This window comes from Phasianus colchicus, chromosome 4, assembly GCF_987193195.1.
Source record: "Phasianus colchicus chromosome 4, bPhaCol1.hap1.1, whole genome shotgun sequence".
NCBI classification, from domain to species: domain Eukaryota; kingdom Metazoa; phylum Chordata; class Aves; order Galliformes; family Phasianidae; genus Phasianus; species Phasianus colchicus.
In genome coordinates, this window is record NC_143439.1 from 56,427,997 (window position 1) to 56,453,465 (window position 25,469).

General features: G+C 34.3%; 1 protein-coding gene across 4 annotated transcripts in view; it reads right to left on the reverse strand.

Annotated features, from left to right (window-relative positions):
- The window catches only part of SLIT2 (slit guidance ligand 2), a 244,645-nt gene that overhangs the window by 35,445 nt on the left and 183,731 nt on the right, over positions 1–25,469 (reverse strand). For 3 of the 4 annotated variants that reach the window (XM_090139613.1, XM_090139612.1, XM_090139615.1), the window contains 11 exons: positions 22,911–23,061; positions 16,832–16,906; positions 13,683–13,826; positions 11,642–11,785; positions 10,810–10,976; positions 9,825–9,957; positions 8,410–8,478; positions 5,706–5,777; positions 5,418–5,489; positions 4,058–4,129; positions 1,435–1,598 (listed from right to left, as the gene is read on the reverse strand). In XM_090139613.1, the coding sequence (XP_089995739.1) occupies positions 1,435–1,598; positions 4,058–4,129; positions 5,418–5,489; positions 5,706–5,777; positions 8,410–8,478; positions 9,825–9,957; positions 10,810–10,976; positions 11,642–11,785; positions 13,683–13,826; positions 16,832–16,906; positions 22,911–23,061 (1,263 nt within the window). The remainder of the gene's footprint in view (positions 1–1,434; positions 1,599–4,057; positions 4,130–5,417; positions 5,490–5,705; positions 5,778–8,409; positions 8,479–9,824; positions 9,958–10,809; positions 10,977–11,641; positions 11,786–13,682; positions 13,827–16,831; positions 16,907–22,910; positions 23,062–25,469) is intronic. The other variant, XM_090139614.1, reaches the window with a different exon arrangement.

Sequence of the window (25,469 nt, forward strand, 5' to 3'; positions counted from 1 at the left end):
GGAAATATAACAATGATTGTAGGAAGGGGTGATTCAGTTTTTTAAAATGGAGAATAACCTAGCAAGTCCTTCATCTTCCTGAAAATATTCTTTCATTTATATCCTTACAACAATGTGTAATAAGAGCACATCTGCAATGCTTAGTGAATGCTTGTAGAGAAATTGATCAGACTGATCACTAGATCTTCTACTTAAAGTCAGACAAAGGAACTCTGCAAAAGATTAGTGTCATATGCACATAACATAGATATGACCTTGAAGAAGTATTACCAATAAAAAGCAAGAAGGATTTTGACAGAAAGACAATCAATTGGAATCATGTTAAAATAAAAAAACAAAGTGCTGAATTTCTAGTGTTTTTTGTTTACAAAAACATTTTTCACAGAAAGCCTAAGGAGAGAAGACTAAATAGGATGAACATGTAGTAAAGAACAACTTGGAATGAGAGCTAACTCTGGCACGGTCCCATCACTTTTTTAAAGAATTTACAATGGATTAACACATGTTAATGTGTTAAAAGATGAATGAGTAAAAATATCTTGAAGATTACCTAGAGTATGATAATAAATTAATTCTACAAAAGACAAGATTATATTTATCTGATGCCTCACAAATAACTCTAAGCTTAGTAATGATTTACAAGTATAAGCCTGAGTCTGAAAAATGAAGATACAGCGTGGTTTCAAAATATTTAAAAACGGAGAAGTGGACAGCATAGAGAAAGATTAAACAGCAAAATAAACCTAGTTGATGCTCACATATGAATCAAAAGGACTCTTTTCTAAGGCAACAAATTCTAAGATTCAGAAAAAGAACCTGAGAATTAAATTGGAGACAAGCTGCGATAAAGGTGCCAACAGCCCTGGGACCAGAAAGATAAATACTTCTTTCACAACAAAAGAAACCTTCTTACGTAGTAACATTCTGGAATGCTACCTCTATAAAGGAAATCACGTCCTTTATCTACTCTGCATTTTTTAGGCTTTCTTCTGAAACATCAAAGAAAACAGCGTTCTTCACATATTGATGCAACTACATACCACTAATATAATGCAGATAGTCAGGATTTTGAGTATATTTATAGATTTTTTTTTTATTTTTTATTTTTTACTGTATTTACTGTAAAAGTCCAAGGAAAAGAACATTCTTTGGCTAAGGAAAGTGTAGATTTAATAATTAAATTGCAGTTCACAACAAAGACAGTACTAGGTACCCATGCACTGAGGATTATTACACTGAAAATCAGAAGACTTTCTTTCTCAACCTTCTGCTTGGAAAAAAGTCACTGAAGTCTTTAAACTAGATTCAATTCCTGAATGCAATGGCTACATTCCTGAGCACAAGGAAAAATGATGACAAGGCAGAGTGAAGACTTTATAACAAATGCTCAACTGCAAATGAATGTGAAAAAAAACCCCACATAAATAACAGTACCTTGGCAAGTAAATTTTTTAGATGGAGTTGTGAGTAGAAGTTTATCTGCCATTTCTCCAGGACCAGCACATCGTGCAATTCCAGGTTCTTTGTATTCTGATTTTACCCAATCAGACAGCCATTGCATGTTACAATCACAATAAAGAGGATTTGCTCCAATAGCCCTGTGGAAAGCAGACAAGCAAAAAGAGAATAAGGTTTTAAATGCTTGCTTTTGAAAACAGACCCCAGAAGACTGAGGTTGGCAAAAAAAACCTCCTAAAAACACTCATCAGTTCTGCCTCCACCAAAATGACCCTAAGCGCATGAAGTGTCTGAGCTGAGGCTCCAAATGAAGTAACAGTTTTAGCAGTAAACCTGGTCAGAAACCTAGCCATTCTTGGCTACATTTCTGTAAGCTAGCTCTGTGTTACCTTTGGCAGTAATGAGTGAGGTTAGCTGCATCATCAGAATGAAACTGATATTTGGAAATTAGGTTAGGAGGAAAAAAACTATTTCTTCCAAAGCAACCAGAGCAACCTCACAGAGTTCCACCCAGATATTTTTCCTTTTCAGTTTATGACTCCCGGGTTCATACAAACCATCTGTTTCAAAACTTCCAAATTTGATTTAATTATTTCCTCTTTGGAGCTCTCCTATTGAACTCACAGCTCTTCTGTAAGAGACCTCTCCTTTATAAGTAAATAAAGCTACATCTCCTAGCTTGGTGAGAGCTATGTAAGAATTGCCCCGTTGCAAAAACAAATCCATTTCTTTAAATAAACTTGATTTCTTTTTAAATTAAAAAGCAATTTAGCTAGAGATTTTTTTGGAATTAATTTGTGGAAAAGCTTTTTTAGTCTCTTTTTTTTCTGCTAGAAATCATAAATACTCTTAAAAGAGAACAATTATATCTTATGCAGATTTGGACGTAGAAGCATCGTGCTATTCTAAAAGTATGTCCATAATCCTTTCAAGGAATACAATAACCATTAAGCTTTTTTTTTTTTTCAACTGCTGAATAACTTTGGATCAGTGGATCTTCAAGAGAGAGAATAAAATCCATGGCATGCAAAGATGGTAGGAACTACTGCAGAAACTCTTTTCTCCCACACTGAGTAGGACATTCTCTTCATTATAGTTGCATGCTTCCAGCTGAACAGAAGAAATTGCATATACACATATACAAGTACACATATATATGTTCAGTCAGGCTTTAGTGAGAGTAGTAACAAAAATGAGGCCTGGTAATATGGTTCGGTCATGGGGATCTCCACATGTAAAAAGAAATATCTATAATTTGCCCAGGTCATATTTGCAAGAGTAATTGTCAGCCCAAATTGAGGTAGTGCAGTTTCTCTGCTAGAATAGGAATACCCAGCCTGTGCTTCTGCACGGGGCTGTTCCAGAGCAGACCTTTAAAATAGGAATGTTAGAAAGGATAACTAGTAACATTAAGAAAAAAATAACAGCAAGGACAATCAAGTCTATTTAAGTCTTACTGATATTTGATACAGTTGAGCTAGTTTAATAGTAGCTTTTGAATGAGTTATCAATGACTTAAAGCTTAATCAGGCTCATCAAATTTCTGAGAAACGGAAATTAAATGCAAATGTCCAACACGGAACTAGAAGACAATCATTTAACAACTCCAGCTGCTCAGAAAAATAAAAAACACGTACACCTAAAGGCGTCAGTCAATTTACTCCTCAACTGCAAGCAAAGATTTAATAACTATCCATAAACATATTATGGTTTATAGATAGGAAACTTGCCCTGAATTCCCACTGAAAACTAAGAACAGAAGTATTGCCACACATGAGATTCTGTAATCAGATGCCATGCATTCAATATCAACTTAATAACTATCAACAGAGAATCACAGAATAATTTAGGTTGGGAGAGTTCTTCGGAGGTCAATTAGTCCTACCTCTTGCACAAAGCATGGCTCACTTCAAAGTCAGAGAGGGTTGCTTTGTTGAGTTCTGACTATCCCCAGGGAGATGATTCCTCCATTTCTCTGGACAACCTTTTCCAAAGCTGAACCACCCCTCATGATGAAGAATTTTTTATTATGTTCAATGAAACTTCCCATATTGCACATTGTGACTGTTGACTTTTATCCTTGACTTTGCACCCTCTGAGAAAAATCTGTTTCAGTCATTGCTGTTATTCCCTTAGACTAGAGGTTTGAAGACTGCTGTTAGGTCCATTCTTAAAATCTCTTTTATCTCTCCTTAATTAGCTCACAGAGCTAATACAGAGCTCCACTGCCCACTCCACCTTGCTTGCTCCTATCTTGGACTTGCTCTGTTTTGTTCACACCTACTTTGCAATAGAGGAACTGAATGTGTATTCCAGAACTGTCCTTACAAGGGCTGAACAGAAGGGAGTGAACACTCTCCTTAATCAGCTTAATGCTCACTAATTTGGCCCGAGAATCTTTAGCCTTCATTACTATAAGGGCACGTAGCTGACAGCTGCCCACAAGGAGGTCCAGGATTTTTCTGCTAAGCTGGCCAGTACCCAGCCTGTACTTCTGCACGGGGCTGTTCCAGAGCAGACCTTTACTGTTATCACTGTTCAAGTATATGAAATTTGCTAAACATAATGTAAAACACATGATTATCATCTGAATACTCACAGGTGTGATAATGCTGACAGATCATTAAAGGCTCCTTCAGGAACCACAGAAATATCATTGCCATGTAAGGACCTTAGAAAGAAAATAAATAAAATAAGATATATGAATCTGCAGATTCATTTTAAAAATTTCAGCTTTTGTAAACAGTTCAAATCTCCTTTTTTTTTCCAGTGCTTCTGTGTTTCCAATCTTTTTTTAAAGCTCTAACCAGCTGCCTACTTATCACTTGATTTTTTTCAACTTATATTTTTAATTAAAAATATTAATAATGATATGAATATTTTAAAATTCAAACAACAAAGGCCTGTCAAAAGTGTATTTCTGCAAAGTGCTTACTGAATTTAGGCTTGTCAGAAGAGTTGTCATTTCTGTCTTTTTTCATCAGTTCCCTGAAATTCCTACTAATTTTATTCACGTGTTTTTTTATCTTTCACAGTTATATGGGAAATACAGGCACTGACTGTTCATGAATATAAAAAAGTATTAAGGTTGTTTTCTTAATTGGATCTTATTAAGCATCAATACTGGGACTGGTCTCCCTACATAAAAATCTCTCCTTTTACACAAATACATTCATTTACAAGTATACAGAATTGTGGTTAACAATTGAAGTTTTTTGTATTTAAATGGAGTTATATGAGCACACAGAAAAAATTTCATGCTTGAAGCATTTAATTAATTTAAGCTACAAAACAGTTATAAAATATCAAAATAGAGACAAAAATCACATTTTCAGCTGGGAAATCTTTTGATATAGAATTTATTATTTTTTATAACAAACTGAAACTGAAGCAGACAGACTGGTTTTTATTCTGCTTTCTCTCTTTTTTTTTTTTGCTTCTCCTAGTGCCCTTTCAACCACATTTTTTCTTAGCATTAAAAGTGAAAGTTTTCTTAGAATCAAAAAGTTACTTTATTGGCTTTCAATAGTTAATCATAATGCAATGGTTTTGGAAATACTCTCAAATAAATGAAGCAAGAAACACGAAAACTGACTGTTGGAATAAATATCTTCATGATTCAGCTGCAAAAACCCTCATACATAACTGAGAAATTTATGTATACTACATTTTTGTTAGAATTTAATTATCATAACAATCAAGAACATAACTCAAAAAGAGGTACAGTGAGGATTAAAAAGCAGAAAAGTCATAAGCATTTGCTTTAATGCATACACATTGTCCAGGATCATCTAATGTCTTGTGCAGCATTTTAACAGTATATTCTCCTAGAATGAATTCAGAGTTCTACGACTACATAATTATCACTTCTGAAAGAATTGATAGATTTTAAAATCTGGTATCTGCTTTGTCCAAATAAAAATTTTGGAAAATAATAATAGTTAAAAAATAATACTTACAGCAACCTAAGTGATTTCAACCCATCAAAAGTCCGTGCAGGGATACACCTCAGGCGGTTGTAACTAAGAATTCTGAAAACATACGCATTACTGTCAGCAAGTGAATCAAGCATTCAGAAAACAGAATGCAGAGCATGACCATAAACAGCTTTTGCACACATAGTTAGGAAACAAGTTATTTTACAGCCTCTACAAAAGCAAGCTTTAATATCAACAAAATGCCCCTTCTTTCAAGACAAAAAACACTGTAATGTTTTTAGAGTGTCAATGTTACGTGTTTAAACTTACAAGGTGAGCAGCTGAGTCATGTTGCTGAAGCTCTGATTAGAAAGAGTGCTGATTCTGTTGTTACTTAAATCTCTATAAAAAATAAATTCAAAAATTCAGACCTTAAAATGACTGCCCGAGTCCTGAAACACTGGAAGTTAAACTGACAGACAAATTACTTTTATTAGTAGAAGTAGCATCATCATTGGTATCAATATTTAAAGCAGCACACATTTTTATTTTTACATGCCATACACAAGCCCAGCAAGCATTTAGCTTGATCAATGAAAAGCACTTTCATTTCAACAGAGATGAAAAAGCAGCGTGATGCATTCTTTTACAATAGCAATGTCCATCATGCTCCTAAGTTAATAACACAATCTTACATGAACCCAAGTATAGAAATAAAAGTGATGGTTTAAAGTTGAAATCATTTTTGTTCATGTGTCCCTAATGAAACCTGAGTAAATATCATATAATATTCTACTTCACATCTGTAGGCTGAATACATCAAAGCCCAGACTATTATACAGAATACTATATATGATTTATGGTCTTAACATCTTTCTTGTTGTTCGATATTCTAAGGGATAAAATCTTAAGTGCAAGTATGATAGAAGCTGGAGTGGTACACTGGCAGCTTCAAAGAAGCTTTGAAGAAGCTGTATTGAATTTGAATAATGCCTGTTCCTGAGTCTCATATTTTGCTCTAGTTTACATTTTCTGTTGGTTATTTCACTAAACTTTCACTAAAGTTTTGTGGTAAAATCTAATTCTGAATCTGTTTAAGCATTTGTTTCTGAGGTAATCTTGGTATTTTGACTGCTAAGTAGCTATGCAGTGCACATATTTCTCCATTTGAAATTTCATGAAAGCATTTAAGACAACTGACTCATAATAGCAAACATACTAGCTATGTATGACAGTGCAATCTATTTACGTAAGAAAGAAATTAGAAATAAACAATTGTCTGTGTAAGTCTGGATCTCAGTAGAGTCATAAGTAATTCCTTGCTTGGCCACAGAAAAATTATGCATAGTATTTTGATTTTCCAAACACAGCTGAGGAACATTCTCAAGTTCAGGACAGCTGTATGAGGATACAATCAGAAGAGATAACAACAGTGTATCCCCACAAGTCTGGTAAATGGAAACTGTTAATACTCATTTGTATTTTATTTACTGCTCAACTATAAATTCTTGTATTACAGATGTCTGCTAAACAGTTCATGTGTATTTTCCAACAAAGAGGTAAAGTTATTTAATTTCTGGCTATGTTCGTAAAAAATATACCAGGAGTACCTAACTTTTGTGATAGAACCCTTGTTATTGTTCCTCTAATTAACTTCATCTCCAGTTCATATATCCTTTCTCCAGTGACACCGTTAATGCATACAGTTCTATGTTTGCTTCTTCTATGCACTGAAATTCCAACATTTGTTTTCTGTGTGCTTCGAGTTAGATTTTACTTAACTTCCCTACATGTTCAATAGAGACTTCCTAAAAGGTCTACACTGGATGTGAGGGCTGCTCCAAAAGTAATTATATTTTATTAGATTGACTTATGATGTAAGAGGTGGATGTTGGTTGTATGGCAATAGAGGTTGAACCTTCCCACCAATACATTTTGTTGCAAAGGAGCTGTCTGACAAAATGACACCTGACATGGAAGTGCGGGTGAAGCAAAGGTGTGTCTCTGAATTCCTCCATGTTACAGCACTGACAATCGTTGATGCTTGCTGAACAGATATGGAGACCAAACAGTGAGTGCGGTGAGGTCATGGTGGTGGTGCATTTCAGCAGTGGCAACAGTGGGTCACCTCCACTGGTGTAGATTTTTATGAGCACAACATGCAGGCTCTTATTCAACGTTGGTAAAAATGCAGCTAATGTTGGTGACATTGTTGAAAAACCATTTTTGGTAGTGGAGAATCTCTTCTCTAAATTTGTGAGCACAGCCACTTTTAGCTAGTATTCGGTAAGTAAAGGAAATAAAGTTCTTGGTTTTGAATGCCAAACTATTTTCAATTTTAGCAGCAGTGCTCTAAAATCAGTCAAAAAGAAATTTAAAGGATGTTGTTTCTCCCTGCTTTTGTTACTTGTTTCCCCGATTACACTGAAACCGCAAAGTACTTTCAGAATGTTATGCAGTTCAAACTCAGCTGGCATAAATTTTTATAGTGCTAACAAAGACAATAGAATTACATCCATTTACATTGACAGCCTTCCTGTTTCTCCCATTTTACTCTTCCAAAGTCCGGAAATCGTATTCAAATCTTTCATGAAGTAGAAGTAATAAGTTTCAGAGCAGTTACATTCAAGTATTACAACTGCAGCAAGTGCTACTCCTGCTATTCCTATATAAAGCATACCACAGAATCTTTCTTTATAATGCCTTTATGGAACTAAGTAACAAAATATTGTAATACCATAACATATTTTTAAAAATCTTATAACTTTTTCAAGTTTAATACTTTACTTTGTGATGTAATCACTGGAATGAAACACCTCAGTTTATAAAATGGGACTGAGTATATCGTATGTTGGATGTAATCAGTGCAATAAAAAACCCTTCATTATAAAATGTATTTGAGTGTTATCTTTACTAAAAGATACTTTTCTTTCTTTCTTTTTTTATTCTAAAAATAAAACCATGTATAATGAAGAAGGAGATTTTTTTATTTTGTTTTCGTATGAGTAGAGCAAGTTGTTTTAAAGTGACTTACATAAGTGTTAAATGCTTGTAGTTGGAGAGCTCTTTAGGAACAAGAGTAAACTGGTTTCCATCCAAATATCTAAAATAGAAAAATAAAATAAACAGCTTTTTTTTTTTTTAATAAAATGATAGCATCTTCATTTGCTAATCTTAGAATCCAACAGTAAAGAAAGTTTTGAATGAATACATAATGTACTCATTTTATAAGAAGCCTTGTGTACAAATACCGTTTTCTAAAGCACCTGGAGCCTAAGATGCAAACACTATTGTATCAGATACTATGAAGATTATGAAGCAATAGTAGTTACACAGCATTTTGTTTTAATTCTTAAATGCTTTTTTAAGATGAGTTATGATCTCCATTTCACACACACCTACTGGTGACAAGTAAGTATGACTTATGTAAGTGATGTTAAGTGTGGACTTGAGCTATCACAAAAAAGAATCACAGAATCATAGAATGGTTTGGGTTGGAAAGTACCCTTAAGATCATCTAGTTCCAAATGCCCTGCTATAGGCAGGGACATCTCCCTCTAGACCAGGTTACTCAAAGCATCATCCAGCCTGGCCTTGAGCTTCCAGGGAGTGGGCATCCACAACCTCACTGGGCAACCTGTTCCAGTGTCTCACCACTTTCATAGTAAAGAATAAACAAGATCTGACATATCAGATATAGTGCTTTAATGTAGAAATAGCAAGGACTGATATCGGTTCTGAACATGAGCAAATTCATTTGTCATGCCTGTAATTCTGATAATCTTCTCTAATTTCTTCCTGTGTCTCTCATGATATATCATACGAGATATATCACAAGCCTGTTCTTATGCAGTATGTTATGGACTGAAGACAGTAATAAATTACCCTTCATTAGAAAAATTAGATTTATTGTCTTCTTCTTTGTGGGCATCCACAACCTCCTTGGGCAACCTATTCCAGTGCGTCACCAGCCTCCAACTGAAAAACTTCCTCCTAATATCTAACCTAAATCTCCCCTTTTTTTTGCTTTTGAATAAAATTGAACTTCATTCCTTCCTATTTAGAGTAGTGTTCACAGATTAATCAGATTCACTTCTGCCTATAATTTAATCCTTTGTAATATAATGACCATATTCAGTGACACACAATGTTTAATTGTGGGAGTTACAAATTCCAAGAGTGATTATAACTCTCTCTATATAAATTTTTAAAACTTTGCAGCAACAGAGGATTCTTAGAGTGTTTTGAGATGTAGCCAGCATTGCTAATTCAAACATAACTTCAGCATTCTCAAAATTCTTTGTAAGTATCTATATCTACAAAGCAGTATATCAATAAATTTCAACCGATTTATGGAAGCAAATTCTTCGATGCTCCCCTTATTGTTGAATCTGACACCATATATCTGACATTGATTTTTATGAAAGAGAAAAAACATGCACCACTTACAGTTCAGTTACATCTTTTGGGATGCCTTTAGGCAAAGCTTTTAGGCCTTTGTTGCTGCAGCGAACAACTGTGTCTAGACAAGTACATTCTGCAGGACAGCGGGACAGCGGAGAGCAGCTATTGTCATCATTTCCTGGTCATTAAAAACATACAGATGCTAAGATTGCTATGCAAATAACATTTGAGGATTAGCTACAATGTCCTACATGTAATTCCCATAAGTAAAAATGAGATTTCTGCATAATGATATCTCTATGAATGGATAATGTTGTCATTTCATTGTTCCAAGAATTTATATTTCAAGTAACACTTTTTTTAATACAATGCTGTTTTACTAGATTACTAGATAAAAATGCTTTGATTGGAAAAAAACCCAAAACAATAAAGAAAGAATGCAACTAAAAATGAAGTATAATAAAACAATACACATTTGCTGATTTTCAAAATAAGCAAATAATTTAAAATAAATGGAGTCCCTTTAAAGGAAAGTTACAGTTTTGAAAACTAACAAACTAATAATTCAATACGTGGAAGTGCATGTGAGAGAGATGCAAGATATCCATTATTTATATAAGTGTTGAGGGGAATTTGGAAATTCTGGAAGTTACAAACTAAGCAAAACATCACGATAACTCATCAAGCAGTATGAAGGAGTGCTTGATTTGAGCATCAACATTCAAAAATATTCTCATTTGAACTACAGCATTTAATTTACTTTGTCTTTTTGTTATCTCTTAATTACATTACAGAACATAAGTGAAAAAAAACTTCTGAAAGTATACATACTATAGCCATATGCTTGCTAATTTTCTAAAAGTGGGTGAAAGGTTTATAAACTGACAAAGTAAATGAGTAAGAAACTCATGAAGTGATTTAATGAATACTATTTCTCAATTTAAAGAACATTACTTTGTGCCCCATGGAAATCATGAAACTATTCATATGAAAGCTGAAGTTGTAAAATTTAAAATATAAACTTTCTTACCATCATCACATGTAAAATCCTGAATTGCCACATCCTGGATAGGAATCTCTTTGAGGAAGTAAGGTTTCTGACAGCGAGGATTTCCCGTCACAATGCGTTTCTTCCTTAGCCAATCTCCAAGCCACGCAAGATGGCAGTTGCAGTTGAAGGGATTGGCCAAGAGGTTTCTAGAATCACATGAAAGTTCACCTCTCATGACAGAACTTTTTTTCATTCTAAGTACTCTATTTTCAAAAAACTAAGCTCAAATACTTCAAACAACAGTACGTACAAACCATAGTAAAAAGCTGTAATTTAGGCTCTACATAGTGAATCCTAATAGAGCTCATTTAGAAATAATTTAAAACTGTCAAAGACTTAACTAGTTGTCAAGCCACACTGTACTGATTATACAATAATTTCATATAAAGATGAAGGCTGATTACTTTACATTATTAGCTTTAACGTGACAACAGCTATTCCATTAATTTGTCATCTCAAGATTTCCATCTTCTATTTGCTCCAGAGAATAAGTTTCCTATCTGAAGTGACAGCTAAGTTGATTACATGCCAGTTATAGAAATGAAATTACTTATAGAAGTCTTTCACATCTCTTAACTTCAGCAAAAACATATTGACAATTCCATTATTTATAAACATGCCACCCTTAATATGCACAAATTAGTCACTCAGTGCAAAGTGTCACTTTTTATGTAAAATGAGGTTTAAGTAAGTTCCTGAATGGTGCTACCCACAGAAAGCATTTCTTCAGTAAACTGACTGGCAACTTCTCACTCAGTTTTCTCTTCCCTCATATTCACTGCATTTAAAAAGGGACACAGATGTGACTCACAATGTAGACAGGGAATGCAGGGTATCAAAGGAGCCGGGTGCCACGGTAGTGATCTGGTTGTCATACAGTGAGAGCAGACGGACAGAGCTCAGGCCTGTGAAGCTGTCGTTCCCCACACAGCTCACACGGTTGCTCCTCAGCATCCTGAGGAAATAAAGTTCAGCATTTTCCAGCTTATGGCTGATCAAAGCACTCAGTAATTTTCTGTGTTAGTATTGATTTCTAGCTGAATTTCAAGTAACATGGACCACCTAATATTTCCTCTGTGCACTCTGGCAAAGAGATTAAAATTTAAAAAATGTACCGGCAAATGTTTAAACTAAAATAGGTATAAACATGAAGTGGTGGCCTCAGTGAGGAGAGGTCAGGGATTGCTCCATGCCAATCAGCCTGCTGCAGCCAAAAAACAAACCACAAGGAAGAGTCTGTCGTGCCTCTGAACTGATCAGATGAGTTGAGAGAGCCTGTGAGTTTAAAATAAGGCAAAAGAGGGGGGTAAAATGGAGCAACTCTTGCCATAGCAGGAGGAGGGAGGAAATGGGAAGTTGAGAAGACCACCCTGGAGTAGGAGGAGGGACAGTGCTGAGCAGCAGCCCAGGCAGGGGCTGAAGCCAAAGGAGCAGCTCCTGGACTATGGCCTGGAGCCAAAGTGGTGTGAGAGCAGGGGCCAGAGCTGAACTGCTGCCCAAGCAAAGGAGGCCAAGAGGAATGACTTGAAGAAACTGCTACCACTAGAGGAACCACAGTGACCCATGCACTGCCTGGCACCTGAGTGTAGCATGTGTGGAGAGAAGTGGAGAACAAAAGGTTGTTTTGCAAGAGGCTATTTCCCTAATCATTTGGCTTTTTCTTTCAGTAACAGAATCGGTAATAAACAATAAATAAAACTGACTGAAATCCTCCAAATCAGACACACACAGCAGTCCATACTTCTCACTTCGAGCTTCCAAGCCTAAGTGAGTACAGAACTGCTATTTATATTGAGCAGAAGTCTGTACCAGGCTGGCCTCCTGAGATCCCTTCCACACTAAATTTTCATAGGATAAAAGATAGAAAACACTTCTACTACATTCTCAAATCTTTCAAATGAAAGAAATCAAGCTACCCAGACTCTTCCTCAGCATGACTCTAGAACTTAGTAATAATTACAGAAATAAAGCATGAAATACCTATTTTAAAATCTCTCATATATTTGTTAGAAAACACAGGAGCTTTGAAGTTTGCTGCTTTCCTACTTGCCCTTCAACAAATAAATAATTTTCTTTTACACTGTGGTCTAGCTGCTTCTAACAAATTCATCAGCTTTAAATGAAAAGTTGTATATTATAGGTCTGATATATTAAAAATTAAAAATGCCCAATATCTTCAGACAGCTAAAGCCCCAGAGAACATTTATGTTGGCTCTGGGCTGCTGATCAAAAGGATTGGTGTTGAAGAATGCCAAGAAGCTGGAGATTGTATAAACATCTTTTTTTTTTTTTTTTTTTTTTTTTTTGAGTGGAAAGAGCTAAACTACCTTCATGGAAAGAATGAAATAAGTTCAAGCTATAGTACTTTCACTTCTCCATTCACAGTTGAAATACTATTAAAATTACTTAGGAGGGAATCATTTCCCACATTTCAATATCCCCCAGAATAATTTTTTCCTCTAGCAAAATACCCAATGATTGAGTTGGATTGAATCAGATTCCATTATGTAAAATATATAATTCCAATGCAAAATTCTGTTGCTTTTAAGCAGATGATTATTCCCATTTCTGTTTTCGCAGTTGCATGTTTACTATTCTCAACTGCTTCATCATTTAAGAGGGAACATAATTTCTGCAGTCTAATAATCACAATGAAGAACTTCAGCTATATTATATCAATAATTAAAAAAATCATATTCTTTATTAGAACCTTTCTGTGAAATAGGAAAATGACCTAACGTATATTTGAATAATCCATAGCTAATCCAAAATCAAAGTTTTAAAGACAAATAGAATATTACTTTAAAAAATAGGAAAAGAAGAAATAAGAACACTCAAATAATCATACTTACAGTGTTTTAAGACTTTCCAGTCCTTTGAACATTTTGTCTCGAACAGTTTCCAAACGATTGCTAGTGAGCAATAATTCATTGACACCAGAGGCTCCATCAAATGCACCTTCTTCAATATCTGTAATCTTGTTATTGCTCAGGTTTCTATTACACATTAACAGAAACAAGAGAAAAACATGTTTTTCTTTTATTAAATACCCTAAATGAACTACTAAATATTAAAGACTAAGTAGATTTCAAGATATTAAGTTTCTGTGTAAAAGCAATGAACATACTGCTCAACTCTGAACTGGAAAAAACAAACATTAATGTCCTGCTGACTATACGAATAAAGATCTTTAGAGCAGTTTTTGAAAATTGTTTGCAATTGTCCAGCACACGCTGCTGCCACACAAAAATTTCTTTTCATTAAAAAAAAAATCCCAATCTTGCAAAAGAATATACATCTTCTGTCACTGGTCCTTCTAGCATTATTAGATGAATTAATGAAGTGGTACTGTACAAGAATTTGCACAACTACTCTGATTTCTTTATTTCATCTCAACAGACACAGATGTAAGAAAATAGTATAAACAGCAACATATGTAAATGAAATGTGTGAACGCAAACAGTAAATGATATGTTAATCATTTTTGACATTAGTAGAAAATAAGGTTTTATAAACAAGATAGATAGTTCAGTTATCTGCAATTCACATGCAAAGTGGATCAAAATGTAAGAAAATATCCTAAGATACTGCCAAAATATTTTAGTGTTTGCGGCTTTTAGTTCAAAAATGGAAATTACATCCCAAATGGAAAGAATTTGTTCTATATATACAATAAATGTGCATACACAATAATACACATTTAAAAAAGATTTTTCATTCTATTCTTGTCTTGCTTTTAAAGTAAGTCCATTTCTACTTACTTACACTTGTATCTTGTTCAGAACAGTTAAGTATTTACCTACACACTAGGCAGTGTCACAACTCACTAATGATTTTTACAGAGCTCTTAAACGTGCTCTGAGAAATTCTGAAATACAATGAAGCTAAAAAGTTTTCACTTAATAGAATTATTGATGTTGGAAAGAGAATCAAACATTATTTGATGCACCTTCTACGAGAGCATTCTTTTAATTTATTGTGAGAAACACATTATTAGTTACAGTAAAAATTCATACGCTTGCCAGTATGAACTGGTGCCATCACCTAAGACATAGGAAAAAGGATGTGTGGCTTTGTTTGAGTGCTGACTACTCATCTCTAGTCTAGCTGTAATTTCTCATACACCTTGCCTGTGATGAAAGATATAATCATCACTTTCACTTAGTTTCAAGGTGAAGCTGTTCAGTCTCCTGTAAGTTGCTGCACAAGACTGGAAGCAAGAAATTCATTATTTCTCATCTCAGTTGACTTAGAGATGTCAGGCCCTTAGTTTCCTAAAATCTTCCTTGTTTGTGGCATAACATGGTCATTATTCCATCTACCACACATTTTAGGGGATATTTCAAAGGTTATTTTAAGGACTAACACTGCATGGCTAATCAATGATACGTGTGTTTTATTACTTATGAACCATCAAATCAATTAAACATTTAGGTCTTAATTCTTCAATGTCATTTGTGCAGAATGACCTCTGCACCTATTTGAACTTGCAGAAGAAACATAAACTTCATGCAAATGCAGAATTCACTCTTAGTGATGTCTCTCTAACACCTCACTGCTTTGCAGTCGTGCTTAGGCATACTCTGAATTGAATATTTCAACAATTGTTAGCTGTATTAAAAAGTTATGGAATATTAATAAAATGTTAGCTTGTCTATAACATTTTTCCAATTTTTTCCTCCTCAGTTATACAGATTTCAAAGCTCTTAAGGGATTCAGCAGACAGCTGCACTGATTAATATTCTGACTTACTTTATCTTTTGTCTTGAACACTTCCTCCTCAACTAAATAGTAGCAAACGAGGTTTAGGTAGCATGAGATGTTGTCTAATCTAGCTTGATAGCCTGAAAAGATCTAATTACTGACAGTCCACTCCCTAGTTTTCATTTTTCTTAAATATGAAGAATTGATGTGTGTGTATTTGTATGCTACTTTAACTATTTTACAGCTGTGAAAAATGCTAATCTGTGATCCTTGAGGAATGAAGAAAACTGGATATCTACTCTGTAGCCCCAGTATACTGCTGTGTCAGTCATTCCTGCATTCTTAAGTACCTCAACCCAGATCCGAATTAGCAAGGCATACTCAAGTGGATAGGTCAAAAGAAAAAAAAATAATTAAGTCTCAAAAATCAGCAGTAAGTATTTAACCAGTTATGATCACAACAGCTGCCAGCTCATATCTGGGCCAGGCTAATAAGTAGTTTATACAATACTATTGCTCACCTTGAGTTTTTAGTCACTGGTAGCACTAGCCAAATTTTTACAAGTGGTAGTAACTTGGTGACTGCATTTAACAAAGCAGTGCATCATTTTCATTAATTTTGACTTGCATTTTTCTCCACTTAGCATTTATGCCTGGATTAAATCCTGAAAATATTGAGCACAGAGCCACTAAGTAACTAAATGACCTGCTCTTGAATGCCTGCCACATGCCTAAAGTGAAAGAAAAGCTTTTCATAGGTTTATTAACACCTACAATTGGTATGATTACAAACAACTCTTAGAATGTCAACTGTGAAAATGGACTATCAAACCTTCTCTCTCTTTTTTTTTCTCAGTCATTTAATTTTGATATTCCCCTCATCTAATGATAGTTTAATGAAGCACAGAATCAAAGGCATGTCTTGAATGTGCTGAAAGAGGCAAAACTGCCTGGTTAGGGAGCAGTAGTGCAGGAAGTTACAAAAGGTTACTGGAACCATTTTTGAACAGCTTATGCTCAAGTTCCCTGCTGTGGCTGCATAACAGAGCAGCTGGCAGGACCACGCAGCAGAACTGCTGGAGCTATGCACCAGCAGAGGCTGTTACTGCGTTGCTTAGTCCCAAAGAGATGGACTGCTAGCTTTGATCTACCTCAATGACTGATATAAATCCATTCTTGATTTTTTTCATTAGAATATATTGAAACTTTAATAGACATAAACTATCAAAGGTGGAAAAGGACGACACTAATACTAATGTGATATTGAAATAGACAAGATCACTGAAGTGGTACTTACATTTTTCGCAGTTGAGGAAGCTTCTTAAAGATTCCAGTAGCTTCCAGGACTGAAAATTCATTGTTATTGAGTCGCCTGCAAGAAATGACATCAATTTCAGAAAAAAATATTCAAGCATTGGTAAAGACTGTTCCACACTAAGGGAGCTTTTCGGAATGGTTGAACTGAATACTTTAATTCTGGTTTAAACTGGTTTAATATTGGTATCTGAAGAACAATTCAACATATACTGACATTTCTAATTCTGGCAATTCCTATGAATGAACATTCTCATTAGTTAAAATTAGACATACATCAGACATACAGAATAAAAAACAGATTACAAAGTAGCATACAGCTAACACTGCAGAAAAATATAAGATGTTTTAAGTTGAGAAGAAAAACACAAATGTAGCTAGGGAAGACTTCCATGGCAACTTATAAATAAGAATCTTTAAGAAGTACATTTAAACGACTGAAGATTAGTTTATTGTTCTTTAAGGGATATCAGGTGGAGTTTGCCAGACATCTGGAGGTGCTCACAGAACACTATTTACTGAAAATGAAATAATTAACTTTATTCTCAATGCTTTTATGAAATAGAGACTGAAGCACAATGTGTAGGCATTCAGGAGAATTTAAAAACATTTCTTTGGCCATGGTTCATCTTCAGACCACTAAACATTAAACACACATTGTGCAAGCGAGTATTAATTGTTGTTTTGTAACACTACAAAAGTGTAGTAAGTAGCAGATACTAGCCTGAAAAGTCACATGGATTTTTATCTTTCCTCCCAGGTATCAAGTGCACAGTGTACATTTAGCAGCTGCTGGTTAGGGAACATCTATTTAAAAAAATGTGTGCCCTGACCCAATGTCTCTTATTTCATCTCCTGAACATAAAATGGAAATTATAAGTCTTAGACACTGTATATGTTTTAATGGAATAATCTTATTAAGGAAGCACATCTATCTAGCTTTTATTTAAAAATCTTAAACAGGAAGGAAAAGAGATGAATGAAGAGGTGAAAAATCACTGCAAAATTGAATTCAGAATAATTCCAAAATGAGAATGCTTTTCTGAATTACCTTATTGCAAGAAAAAACAAAACAAAAAATCCTTCAAAATTAATACAAAGCTGCTTGTTCATCCTTCCTTCCTGCTAACACTCAGTGATAGCTAGAAGGAAAATTAAGGCTGTAAATCTGAAGGTATGGCAGTACAATTGTTGGACATTTGTATACTGTACTAAGTAGAAAGGACTTCAATTTTAAAAAAGTTACCACCTCTAAAAGTCAGCTGGAAGAATTAATGTGATTTAACAAAGTTTCATCATCATTGTAAATAGTCTTTTTTTCCCCCTGTGTTTCAACAGCGGAAATACCAAACACTCAATAAAAGCTGGCATTTTCACATATTTTAAGTGCTGTATCATCTAGTAGAATTATTTGTTTGTGAAGACTTCTATTAATTCTAAGGAATCTTTGCTGTATTGCAAAAAAATTATAATTCCACTAAAAATGAAATTTTTATCTACATATAGCAAACCTTTATATTTTAAAAGTAATTCAGTATGTTTGTCCCCTAACTTTCCTTTACACAAATGCATTCAATACTTTCAGTTTTCCCTCATGTATCATCCTGATGATTGTTTTTCTCCTCAAACTTTTTTCCAGGTGATCCATATTCATCTTGGAAGCTGAAATTCAGAATGCAGAATTCCAGCTAGTATTTTGTTATTGTTATATACTGGAAACCAGTTATTTCATATAACTTACCACACACCTGTACATACATCCCAAAATGAAATTTTGCCCAGTAGGACTCATTCATCTTTACTGTGCGTAACACCACCATAGCCTTCTCTCATCAGCTACTACCTACATATTCCTCAATCTTGTATTTGTATTGCTAACTAGTTCTACTTATTGTAATTTATTTCATTTGCTTTATTTTAAATAGTCTTAGAGTGCTTTTGATGTAACAGAGCAAATTTTCAGAACTCTCTACATGCTATGAAGATTCTAAGTGTTTAAGAAGTTTCTCTATAGTTTTCTGTGATGGAAAAGAAACACAGGTTGAACAGTATTGTCTCTGCTTAAACTATAACATAAATAATATCTTCTCTCTGACTTTATGGATATGATGACATCACAAAACATGCATTATCATTGAGGATAGATCCACAAAAAAGGGACATCAAGAGTTATGAACTATGGTTTTGTGGCTGGAAGAATGACCACATGGCATTTCAGTGGTTGGACATTGCTGGCTTTAGATTTAGAATTATTAAATACCTGTGCAAGAAGTTTTTGTTCTACTATTAGGTAAGTGATACCACATACACAGAAATAAAATTTATTACAAATGTTTAGAAAATTACCATATGCAATGCCATCTCCGTTCTGGAGCCCAGTGTACTTCAGTTATACAGATAATAATGATAGTTCTTACCTGCTGCTTCATGAAGAAGATCTTAGAAATACTTGATTCTGGTTTATTTATAGAGAATCACTAAAATGTCATTCTCAAAACATAAAATGCAAAAAGCATTTGATGATTATGTCTAATTGTTTAGCTTTCAGTTTTATTTGATGTGATCTCTTGTTCTGTTAATGCATATTCTGGTACAAGAGCTGAGTCCTTTTTGGAAGACTATGAACTGCAGTGAAATTATGTTGTGCTTTATGTTTCAAAGCTTATCTTGCTAGGATTTGATATGTTATCATATATTGTACAGACATTTAAAAAAATGGAACAAACTGTACTAAAATTCATTTTGTTTAGACTTTCTCCTCTAAACTCCGGTTTGAACGATTTATCAAATGTTTCCTGAGTTTTCTTGTATATTGGTATGCTACTTGAAAAATATCTGATGTCCAGGATTATTTTACAGACTAGTATTTTATCTCAAATACTTCAGTGGCAGATTAGATAGGTCTTTGACTGGTTTTCTGAAAGATTACAAGCAAACAACAAACTAGAAACAGATTGCACTTGACTCATTTAAGCATTTTTTCACCTTTTATAATTAAGTATCTGTCTTGAACTTTCTTATTATTTTCAGATATATATATATATACGTGTATATATATATATATATATACAAACAATAAACTACTCTAAGATAGAGTTTTTTGTTGTGACATGTTTTACTGTTGTAATCTGCACAATCAATACCCAAGCCATCTCAGATAAGCAAATAAGCAGGTAGGAGAACCCGTGATTAGAAAAAATGACTTCAAACTCCTTTACAGAACACTTTGCTGTCATCCCTGCAGTTTGTTGAGCTGAAACACCAAAGTTACCAGTTGATGTTAGTAGAGAAAGAAGAAATTATTTTCAGGATATCATTTTAAAAACAGATTTAAAGGAAACATTACATATTTTCTTGAACCCTAGATTAGAGCAATATTTATCACTAGATCTTTCATTTCATTAGCTCTAGAATGATGGAGATAAAAGTAGTTCAGCATCTTTAGTCCATTAAATTTAATGTTGCACATTATAATATTGTGAACGAAGATGCATTTTTCTGTCAGAATAAGGAAATAATTATTTTGTTCCTTATTCTACCTACAGAGAGAAAACCACATGATAAAAGTTCTCTTGAAGGTAACAGTTTTCTTGTTACTTTCACAGCCTTCTGGGCTAAGGGATGCAAAGAAGTCTGGACTTCAGAGATCTCCAGATGAATTATTTGAGAAAAATAAATATTTAAAAGAGAAATCTAAAGAAGTCTCAACATTTCTTCACTTTTGATCTTTGTTTCCAAGTTCCAAATGTCTCAGCTGTAAGGAATACCCCGGAGAGAATAATCTAGCCTTTTTATTCACTGTTAGAAAAGCATTAATGTCATTTAGCTCTAAGTACCTTTAGCACATATTTGGTGGTTAAAACAAAGAAAGGCTAACTAGCTGTTCTTTTCATACATGTCACTAAGTGATCAGGAAATCACAGTGACCCTAGAACTAGACTGAAGTCCCAAGCGGAGCAATCTTTGTTCCTATGCATTCAAAAACAGGAGATGACAGGAGGAAAGAAAGAAAAGCTATAAGCATCAGCAAGGCAAATACCAGAGACTATGGCAGTTGGATTTTTAGAAGTGCAGAAATACTTTCACCATGCCTCTAAAATACTTTAAGGTTGTTAAAAATTCTCTTGCATTGCAAGAGTTGAAGCATAATCTTTACAGTTTATCAAGAAAAAAGTTGAGTAGTGACTGTTAAAGTTTAAGACTGGTAAGTATTGGATAAAGAATAGATAGAAAAGAGCTCTTTATCAGAAAAAAATATTAAAAGAAGAGATGATGAAAATTGAAGACAGATTCTATCTGAAAGTAATGTTCTCATTTTAAAAGATTTTAACAGAGATTAATGGGAATGATTAACTTCTGTAACATTCTTAGGAGGATGGTTCATTTTTAATCCACTGATACCTTCAAATGAGATTGAATGCTTTTCTGAAAGAAGTTCAGCAACTAAAAATGAATTATCTTCTAGTGAAATGGATTTTTTTTGTTGACTGCAGTTTGAGAGCTTAAGACACACAGCAGATGAGGCTTGATTGTTTTTTCTGAATTTAATATGTATAAATTGTAATTATAGAAAGAAAGCACTCTAGAGTTTATATGTCACATGTAAAACATTGAGTAGGAAAATCAATGATTGAAATACTAAATGAAGAGTATAACTTCTTCAGAGGAGAGAGAATTAAACATAAATTCTGTTAAGAATCAGGACAATGCATTCTTGTCGTTTCAGCAAATCCAACTCTCATTTCGGCTCAGTAACTATAATTTTTACATCAATTACTACATGTACTCCTCTTATAATCTATCCTGCCAACCATTATTCTTCAATGGAATTATTTTTATCTCAAAATATTATAGCATAACATCGTATGACATTCTTTCGGGCTTTACTGTACAAACAACAGCTTAAACGTGGCCAAAACCTGAACTCTGATTTTATGACATATGCTACTTTTTATTTTCAATTTGCTCCATACTGGTAACAACCAGTATTGCCACTTAGATTTGTAATTATAACATCACTGAGTTGAACTCTTTCTCCCAGTTCATACAAAAATCTCCATCTCTATTTACACAACACCTCAAATTCTTTTTTCCCATTCAGACATTCAATATCTCTAACTGCAGTCTCATTATTCAATGCTGTACTATTGCTTTGCTCCCAGTCAAAGACTGTCTTTTAAGATACCTGCCACATTTTTGCTCATCTCACCCCTGTAGTTAACAACTTGATCACATCACTTACGTCTCCATATCTCTGTTCCCACTTCACTATGTTAAATTAAAGTCTGTCTTTTGCACCTTATTGCTCTGCTTTGCTCTTTATACTAAGTCTCCCAAGAAAAACAGCTATTTCCTCCTTTCTTGGCTCTGCCAGTGGTGGTCACTTTCACCTCATGCTTTTCTGTTGGTTCTTCAAGCATCTCTGCATTTTCTTCTATACTGTGTTTTACGCATGGGAAAAACTTGTAAAGCTGTCTTAATTTTATCTTTCAATCCCCTCTTGAATACTACTTCAGCTGTAATGTCTACAGATCTTTTCCATATGGCACTTATTAAGCAAGTAATAATCTGTGACATCTTTTCTGCTCATCTCAGATCATTACATTATTATCTCATCTTAATCCAACTCTGTCTTGTCTACTTTATCTTCCTCTGGTCTTCTGCCTGACACATAATGTGAGCTTTGCGTAACAACAGTCAGCTCTGTTTTATTTAACACTTAGGTAGTGCTTTTAAGACAGACCTTTAGATACTGGATGTCCTACTTGATCTTGTACTCAAAACAGAAGGCAAAATAAATCCCACTGTCTTTCCAAAAAACCCACATGGGTAGTTCATGTACTGGAGAATTGGCAGTGTAGAATATTTGCCTTTTTTTTTTTTTAATCGCGTTTAAGGCTTAATGGTACTAAAATGATGCATAAATAGTTTTTATTAACATACAGTGCATCACAGAGATTACATATAATTTTTGCTATTCAAAAATAAAAGCTGTGGTTTTGTATTTGAAAGTTTTAGGTAGTTTTTTCATAAGCACATAATGCTTTGTGGGTTCAACTTACAACTCTGCTGTGTACTGTGGGATGTGATCAGGTATTTTGTTGAGTTTCTGATTGGAGCAGTCCACTGTGGTCCCTTCACAGCGACATTTCTCAGGGCAAGCCAAATCTGCAAAGCAGTCTCCACTTAATTTGGATCTGTAATCTTCAGTGCCTGTGAAAGAGTCAAGTCAAAATACAGATATTGAGTCAATAAAGAATAAGATTTATTTCTTACAAGAAGGTTGAAAAGATATCTGCAATGCAGGTAATGGGTGGGCAACTTGGGAAATGTATGATAAATTTTGTGATACTGAACAGACACAGGGGCTTCAAGAGAGGGTTAAATATAAGGGCTTAGATATGCTGGAAAAAGAAACTGTGACCAACTTCACATAACAGGATAACATTAACTTGAGCTTTTCACAGCTGTACTTTCTGCTGATTGTGTTGTCAGCCAATCTAGCATTGTTTATAGCTAATCACACAAATGCCACTGATTCTTTTAGAATTTATTTTATTTCTCTGTAGCAAGAATAAATAGATGAATGCCACCATTTCTCTTTCTCGAGCTACAGATTTGTATTGTTGACAGGACTTCATTAACCTCTGTGATTATTTTTTTTTGCAGTCCCAACCCTCCTCATCATCTTGAACACGTAAGATTGAAAGCCCTATCTTCAGCTTTAATTTTAAGAAAATGTGTGATCCTGACTTAAGCCTCAGCAGCATGCCATGCTGTAGAAAGCTGCGTGACGTTCCATGGTGCTTGACAGAACCATGTTTTACTCATACCTCACAACCACATGGTTAGATCAAGCACAACAGAAAATCTCGCTACATTATCAAAACTGCATCCATTAGGCCAAGGGTAACAGCGAGGGAAAAGAGGAAGGAGCAGGTATAAGTTACAGAAGCATTTGAAGTTTAATACTTGCTTACATGACATGGCATTCTTTTTACTGAATGTCCAGTGCCACCGTAACAGTATTACTGTCACAGACTAAATAATTCAAAAAAAAAAAAAAAAAAGGGGGGGAACCACATAGAAAGTTTCCTCCACCATTTCCCAGAGTCAGTCAAAGAAAACATCCTAAACATATCAGGAGAAAACATCCAGTAAGAAATTGAGGGTAGGTGACAAAACAAAAAGAAGCTGAAAGGACCTGTGGTTCTTCTCGGACAAAGGTGAAAAGACTGAGACTAGTAGAAGGTGCGTCAGGGCTGGGAGGTACATTGTGATTTAGCTCAGACACTGAACTTTACTTACAGCCAAAATGGTGAACTCCTGTAAAAGTAAAGATAGCCAAGAAGGAAAGAAAGACAGAGTAATCCCAATTAAGACAAAAACATGAACTAAGTTTATATGTTTCCAACCCAAATTTAGTTCGATTAGAGGATGTTGCTAAGGAGTACCACCTTCAGCAGGGAGAAGGAATAATTCATTTTAAGTGGCATTAAAAAAATGAAGAAAGATTGAGGTTAATTAGAAATTTCATGTAGAAATACAGTATCTCCCATGCATTGTTCTTCATTATTTTAAATGTGTTCATTAGAAGCTGTTATGCTCCTTTGAACACATATACATGCTATGCCACTTAAAATACTTAATAAACCAAAGAAACATGGGAGAAACAGATACCTCATGAGAGGAAAAAAATCAGTCGTCATTTATTATTCCATCTAGCATTTGCAAATGTCTAAGTAACACATGATTTAGCTGCTTGGAATATTTCTATGAGTAGACAAACTACTTCTTTTCAAATTCCTGATTTAATACTTATTTAGCCTTTAGTTTTCCAGATTAATATATTGAAATTCTATTAAGAATTATTACCTGCAGAATAAGATCTCCCAATGACATTTTAAAACAAATTTAGAAATTATATTTGACTTTTAAAGAAATTTAAAGATTTTTTACAATACTTAATGAAGCATAAATAAGTATTTTGAGCACTTTTTAATACTCAAGAGCAAAGTTACAAATACAGTTTTTCCTCCTGTTTCCAGAATAAATCACTGTTAGTAGTTCAAAGTAAAAAAAACTAAAATGTTCAGGGACAAGATCTTCAACAATTAGAAGAATTTCATGCAGCATCTCCCTGATAACCTGATGGAAAGAGAAAGCACGCAAGCAGTATTTCGAGAAGCACATCTGTAGCACTTTTTGACTGATTTTGTTCTTTCTCTTCTTTTTTGCAGGAAAAGCATTTTTAAAGGGTACATAAACAAACCTAAGCTGCATGTGTGGCCATAGTATAAACAAGCTGTGAAGACATTTGCTGGCAAGAACACACTTCTAACTCAGAGACAAAAGTTGTGCTGGCAAAGTTGAGTAGAAGTCATTCTGTGGCAGGAATGCAGCTGTTCTACTCATTAAGAAATGGAGTGGTAACTACAGGTTTGAGAAACTGAATCCCCCTCTGTTTTATGCTGCTTTAAAACACATTTTTGTCGCTGCCGATGCTGATAAATTTAGACTCCCTTATTTTGTACTTAAGTTTTCTTTTCTTAATATTCTAACCAACATATTAGTATGACGGCATGAAGAACTCACGTGGTTGCTGCAAATTTAAGTAACAC